The 7,200-nt window shown below is 49.0% G+C and overlaps 1 protein-coding gene across 1 annotated transcript in view; it reads left to right on the top strand.

The window, feature by feature from the left end:
* The first annotated feature begins 4,135 nt into the window (after positions 1-4,135).
* Positions 4,136-7,200, top strand: part of SLC5A1 (solute carrier family 5 member 1) — a 68,895-nt gene continuing 65,830 nt past the window's right edge. The window contains exon 1 of the mRNA XM_032266928.1: positions 4,136-4,517. Within this exon, the coding sequence (XP_032122819.1) occupies positions 4,380-4,517 (138 nt within the window). The 5' untranslated portion in view covers positions 4,136-4,379. The remainder of the gene's footprint in view (positions 4,518-7,200) is intronic.

Below are 7,200 nucleotides of genomic sequence, written 5' to 3'. Positions count from 1 at the left end.
GGACTACAGGTGCACACCACCATGCCTGATTAGTTCCCTCCCTTCCCTTCCTCCTTCCCTTCCCTTCTTTCTTTCCTTTCCTTCTTTCTCTCTAATTTACTCCCTCCCTCCCCTCCCCTCCCCTCCCCTCCCCTTCCCTCCCGCCTTCCCTCCCGTTCCCTCCCCTTCCCTCCCCTTCCCTTCCCTCCCCTTCCTCACCATCACCCTTTCCTTCTTTTGTAGAGACGGGGTTTCTCTGTGTTGCCCACGTTAGTCTTAAACTCCTGGGCTCAAGCAATCCTCCCACCTTGGCCTCCCAAAGTGTTGGGATTACAGGTGTGAGCCACTGATCTTGGCTCAATTTTTTATCTTTTATACTGTATTTTTACCATTCCTTTTCTGTGTTTAGATACACAAACCCTTATCATTGTGTTATAGTTGCCTACAGTATTTACTACAGTAACATACTGTATAGGTTTGTAGCCCAGGAGCAACAGGCTAGACCATACAGCCTAGATGTATAGTCTATCCCATATAGGTTTGTGTAAAGACACTCTAAGATGTTCCCACAAGGGTGAAATTTCCTATAACTCATTTCTCAAAGCATATCCTGTTGTTAAGTGACACATGACTATATGCTAATCAATAGCCTGCTTCCCTGGGCTTTCCACATCTGAACTCCCAATGAGAAAAAGGGAAAGGAGAAAAAATTATAGCAGCTCTCTTCATCTCTCATCTTTGCTGGTGTCTTACTGTCAATGAGGCCCCTTCACACCCATCATTTGAGAGAGTCACTGCTGTCAATGCTGTATTACAGATGTTCAAAGGGAGAGTCACAAATGGTAAGTGAAATGTCAGTCATCTACTGCTTGTTGGTAGCTGAGTTGAGAATCAAACTAGCCATGTGGGTTCTCTTTTCAGCCCTTACTTCCTCAAACTCACAGCCTCTGTAGCTAGGCTGTTGATTTCTTTGTGTGACAAGAGTTCAGGAACTGGTCATTCTACTGTGGGGTCCTTTGCCAAAAAGCACAGTTTAGTCAGTGAGAGGTGGGCAATGTATCTTTGGGGCCTTCTAGGGAGAAGCTCTCAGGCTGGTAGGAGAGGTGGGACCCCCAGGGGTCCTGGGCAGATGAGAGGAGTGTGGAGCGAGGAAGAGGAGACAGGACAGTTCCTACTTAGTAATGGGTCCTTACCCTCCACAATGTTGGGTTCTCCCTGCCATCTGTAGACACAAGTGACCTCAGAGTCATTTGAATATTTGTTCTTCTTCGGACAGTCAGGTATGGCTGTGGCTCTGTGGGCTTCTTTTTTTTTAAATGTGGAACCCTCATCTGACCACTGATTGTAAACCTATGTGTACTTGGATGGGGAGGGGGCTGCTTCCTGCCCTCAGGCTTGTCTTTCCTTATCAGCCTCATCTTTCCTATGACCTGAGTGTCTGGCTGGGTTTCTTCTTTCTTTGGAGTTCTGCTCACCATTTCCCTTTTAGTGACCAGACCCTGCTTTTGGTTGGCACCAATGAGGGCAAGAGAGAGTCCAGTGGGATCCTACCAGTGAGCAGTGACCCAGCAGCTCAGGCCAGCTGCATGGGAATAGGTGGTGCATCACACTGTGTTCTCTTAGAAGCATCCATTCAGGAGAAATCAGGTTTAAAGTGTCCCTTTAGAAGAGACCAATGAGGAAGAGAGATGTCAAAAGGGCCTCAGGCAGCCTGGGGAATGACTATGGTAGGGAGTTTCTTAGAGGTGACATGCTTTTTATATATGTTTATTTGTAGCCACAGCTAGTCCCTCCCTAAATATTGTCACCCCTTCCCTACCCACTATACTTGTCATCTCCTGGAATGTCCCTCACTCTCACCTTACCTGGCCTATTTCTCCTTTTCTTTCAGGTCCCTGCTCAAACCAGAGCTTTCACAGATCTTATTCTAACCTTACCTCATCCCCAAGTCAAACTCCTTGCTAGGCATTTGGGGTATTAGTATTTCTCCTTCAAAGCATGTATCACAATGGTAATTTCACAGGTAGTTGTCTCATCTTTGGTGTTGATCTATCTCTGCCATTGGTCAGGAAGCCCTGTGAGGGCAAGAGCTATGTGAATCTTTTCATAGCTGTTTTCCAGGGTCAGCACACATGACCTGGCACATAGAAGCTGCTCTTTTGTTGCAAGAATGAATGAATGCATGCATTTTTCTGGCCTCTACCTGTGCACCAGCCTTTTCTTTCTGGGCCCTTTTATGTTTGGCTCTCCTAATAAGATCAAAGAATGGCTCTGTCCCTCCTTTGAAGTCCTTTAGCACTTCCAGTTCTCTCTCCTGCTCACTTCACTTTCTATGTCTTGTACTTTTGGAACTTGTCGTGGCCTGCACCTGCACCTGGGTTCAGGGCTGGGCTTTTCCTGTGGGTAGATTCACTTCCAGACTAGAACAGAAGCTTCCTAAGGGCGGGGACTCTTCCTGGGATACATCCCAGTGAAAAAACTTTGCTGAATGCAGGAATGAATGAACACAGGCAAAAGGTGAGTTGCTCCAAGCTGCAGCTGAGGAATGACTGTGGTAGGGAGTTTCTTAGAGGTGGCATGCTTTTTATATATGTTTATTTGTAGCCGCAGCTAGTCCCTCTCTAAATATTGTCACCCCTTCCTTACCCTCTATACTTATCATCTCCTGGAATGTCCCTCGCTCCCACCTTACCTGGCCTATTCCTCTTTTTCTTTCAGGTCCCTGCTCAAACTTTGCTAAATGCAGGAATGAATGAACACAGGCAAAAGGAGAGTTGCTCCAAGCTGCAGCCTGGGAAATGACTGTGGTAGGGAGTTTCTTAGAGGTGACATGCTTTTATATATGTTTATTTGTAGCCACAGCTAGTCCGTCCCTGAATATTGTAACCCCTTCCCTACCCCCCATACTTGTCATCTCCTGGAATGTTCCTCACTACCACCTTACCTGAGCTCTGAGTCTTGGGAAGCATCCACAGCAGAGGGCCCCAACTTCCAGATTCCTCAGAAGAATTCCTGCTTCCTCTGGGAAGTCATTATGCTGGGCCCAGGACATAGCCTTATATAGTTTGTAGTCCTGTGGGATGTGTGGGGGAAATGGGGAAGACCTGAGGGGGTGTTGACTAAATAATGATTCTTTGTCTGCAGCTTTAATGGGAAGAACAGGTGCTGATAAGGAAGGAGTAGAAGCAGACCTCTGAGACATTGAGTGCAAGGGAACAGGATGCTCACATTTGGGCAGTGGGTGGTTGTCTAGCATTGGGCAGGGAGGGCCCAAGGCAGAGCAGAGCCCTGGCAGGGTTTCTGTGGTCCTCCGCCTCCCTGTACCTCCCTATCAGAGCAAGACCTCCCCCCTTAGGGAACAGCCACTTTTGGATGCTCTGTGGCCCCTAGAGCCAGACCCTGAGAGCATCCCACAACCCTCCCTCTTAACCTTGGCATGGGCTGCAGGGCCAGCTCTGCTGCTGGATCACTGTGTGACCTTGGGCAAGTCATGCCTCCTCTCTTGATCATCACTGTTCTGAGCCCTGGCTTGTGGTTTAGACATGTGTTTCCAGATGGGTGAGCTGAGTGCCCAGGAAGGTCAGGGTTTGATGAACTCCTTGGAAAGGATTCTCTAGTATCTTCTTTTCTACTGCCTCTGAAGGGCCCTGCATCATTACTGGGAGAGGGACAGGGCAAAGAAATAGCTCCCAGGGAGATCCCTTCTCCCAGTCTCAGTTTCTTCCTCTTTACGGTGGGGATAACAGTGGTCCTGGGGGCTGCAAGCTGTGGAGGGGGAGTCAGGAATGTGGGTGGGTGGGTGGCTGTCCTTGTGGCCAAGAGATTAGGATTGTGCTGATTTTTTTCCAGCAACACCCAGCAACTCTCTGTCCTCCCAAGAATGTTCTCCAGGGAGAACAAGACTTGACTGATTCTTCAGAAGAGTCCTGCACCCATTTTACAGGCAGACAAGCCAGGGCCTGGGACTGGTCCAAGGGCAGGTGGCAGGTGACCCACAGCCTCTAGACCCCTGGCCCCAAGTGGCCTGTTTCCTCAATGGAGCCATTCCAGTTCTGGCAAGGCCAGGTGTGGTGGCACTGCTGGTGCCTGCTGCAGGAGCACAGTGGGCCTTTGTGCCAGGCAGGCACCACCCCCTGGCCCGCCCCTCCTGGTTCACCGGACAGTTCTTACCTGCTCGGCTGCCGCCCCAGCCAACAGCTCAGCCCGCTGCTCCTTTCTGGGCTCCACGCCCAGAGCTGCTTTTCGACGGTACAGCCAGCTGCAAGGCATTGCAGGGGCCGGGTGCTACTGCCCTGTTCCCTCAACATCGCGGGTCCCCTCCCCCGGTGCTGATCATTAACCAGGAGGCCATATAAAGAGCTAGCCGCCTCGGTTAGAGGGAGGTACGCAACGCCACCGCCATGGACAGTAGTACCTGGAGCCCTGCCACCGCGACCGCTGTCACCCGGCCTGTTGAGGCCCACGAGCTCATTCGCAATGCAGCTGACATCTCTGTCATCGTCATCTACTTCATAGTGGTGATGGCCGTCGGACTGTGGGTACGTAGTGGGTCCTGGGACGCAGACTGAAGGGGCGGGCTGGGCGGGGGCACACAGAGGATCGATGTCCTCTCTGAGCTGCAAGGGGCAGCAGGCTTAAGTGTCAGGGAGTGGAAATGACTTGGAAGGGCTTTAGAAACACTCAGGGGCATGGTGTGAAGGAAGGAGGGCAAGTAAGAATGAGCAGAAGTGAGAAGGGTGCCCAGGGCAGCCTGTTCTAGGAATGACCAAAGAGGATACCTGGGTCTGTGGGCAGAGAAGGAAGGTGGGGGATTGAAGAGATAGCTGGACAGTGTAAGGGGCAGGGAAGGGGCCCCTTGGAGTTGCAGGGAGGGCTCCGGGGCTTGGGAGATAAGCCTTTAGCAGGTGACTACTATCCTACCTCTTAGTCATCCAGTTTCAGATGGGAAAGAAACAGTGTTGAGCGGGAAAGCCACAGCCTCTGCCAGCCCCAGAGAGGGGGATGCTGAGGTGGCAGAGAGCAGGATGCTGACCCATGCTCCCTCCTGGGAGAGACTAACCCAGAGCCCTTGTGCATGAGGATCCCAGGGGCTGGAGCAAGTTACAGATGAGAAAGATGTGTGGAATAGGAGGAGGAGGAGGAAGACCTGGGGGTGACCTGGCACTGGGGAGAGGGAAGTGTGTATGTCTCCCTTTGGGACTCTGGGGACACACCAAACCAGAGAAACTTGTTCTCAGTCACCTGAAATGGAAATTTCACTTATGACAGACTCTGGCACACCCAACAACTAGAGAAGGAGATGTTTTAAAAGTGTGCAGGGCCGAGTGTGGTGGCTCACACCTGTAATCCTAGCATTTTGGGAGGCCAAGGTGGGAGGATTGCCTGAGTCCAGGAGTTGGAGATCAGCCTAGGCAACATAGTGAGACTCTGTCTCTACAAAAATAGAAATATTATAAAAAATTATTTAAAAAAAGTGTGGAGATGTTCCAGCCACTCTCATGGATTGTCGTGTGGGTGGAGGTGACAAGCCCAAGGAGGCTGCTGTGCCAGCAGGTGATTGTGTTGAACTCTTGACTTACAGGAGAGGAAGGTAGGCATTAACCCTTCTGTGGACACTGAGTTTTTTCAGGTGTAAAAGTAAGTGTTTTTTTTTTTTTTTTTTTTTTTTTGTTTTCTCCAAGGAGTTGTAGAAACAAGGTGTGGCAGAATGCCTCCTAAATGTCACATGGAGTCAGTATGGCTGACTCTTCCTCAATACTCTCAGTTTCTCAGACATAGTGGAAACTGACCAACTAGGAGCCAGAATACTCAAGTTTACTACTGACTTCCACATGATTCAAATTGTGCAACACTGGGTAACTTCCCTCAGCCTCAGTTTACTCAATTGTAAAATAGGTACACGCTTATCTATTCTTATGACTCCCCAGGGTTGTGGTGAGAATATGCAGAGGTGAATATGAAAGCTGTTTATGGACTCTAGGATTAAACAAAAATATTATTGTCATTTGCCCTCCACGGTATGATCTGGGCTCTGAACAATATTTGTCCTTTTAAGTAAAATGGGCAGCAGTGGTCAAGTGGGTAGTATATTTTCATAAAAGCCACAAGGGGAGGGCCAGAATGCTAATCCCTGTTTTACAGATGAGGAAATTGAAGCTTCATGTGGTTGTGATTTGCCTAAGGTTGCAATAGACAGAATTGTTCCTGTAACTCAGATCTCTTGACTCCTGATTTTTTACGGTACCAGGCACTCTGCCACTGTGACTGACTTCCTCCTCCCACCCCACCCCAGCTTATAAGTGCTGGAGCCAAGGTGTGAGCCCATCATCTGCTGGTATAAGTACTGCCTGTTTCCCAGACAATCTCTGATAATCTCAGTTCTGTTAATCAATCTCATTTCAACCCTGCCAGTCCTGTAGGTGTTTATACTTTTTAAATGGTGTTTACATGTTTCAAGTATCTGTGAATCAGTATCACTTGTCCTGCTAAATGCTGCTTAATAGCCTGCTTAGTATTTGTCTATGTTTAATCTTCCCCCATTAGACACTGCCTCTGGACCCTGGTCATTTAATGCTTTGGATTTCTTCCAGTTTATCCTCCTCTTTTTGCTATTGAAGTGTCAAGAGCGGTTTGATTCAGGAATGGGCATTCTGACTCCTGCATGATCTCTGGGATGGCAGATAAAATGGTCCAGGCTCACTGTGTTTCTTCAACTTAGAAAAGACCCACACAGTCAATGTCTCTCTGTCTTACCTTCTCCATCTCTTTCAAAATTATTTGGTTCTGTTTTGTTCTTTTACAACTCTGTCTCCTCCAATCATATTTAGGCTTTGGCTTATTACTTCTTGGGTGTTAATTTCCACTTTCTTTCATCACCAATCAGTTTGTTTCTTAGGGGATTTTATTTCCTTTTAAGATGCATTTCTGGGCCGGGCGCGGTGGCTCAAGCCTGTAATCCCAGCACTTTGGGAGGCCGAGGCAGGTGGATCACGAGGTCAAGAGATCGAGACCATCCTGGTCAACATGGTGAAACCCGTCTCTACTAAAACTACAAAAAATTAGCTGGGCATGGTGGCACGTGCCTGTAATCCCAGCTACTCAGGAGGCTGAGGCAGGAGAATTGCCTGAACCCGGGAGGCGGAGGTTGCGGTGAGCCGAGATCGCGCCATTGCATTCCAGCCTGGGTAACAAGAGCGAAACTCCGTCTCAAAAAAAAAAAAA

This window comes from Sapajus apella, unplaced genomic scaffold (genome assembly GCF_009761245.1).
Source record: "Sapajus apella isolate SASKATOON/1434 unplaced genomic scaffold, GSC_monkey_1.0 scaffold162, whole genome shotgun sequence".
Lineage (NCBI taxonomy): Eukaryota > Metazoa > Chordata > Mammalia > Primates > Cebidae > Sapajus > Sapajus apella.
This window is presented reverse-complemented; position numbering and strand designations above follow the sequence as displayed.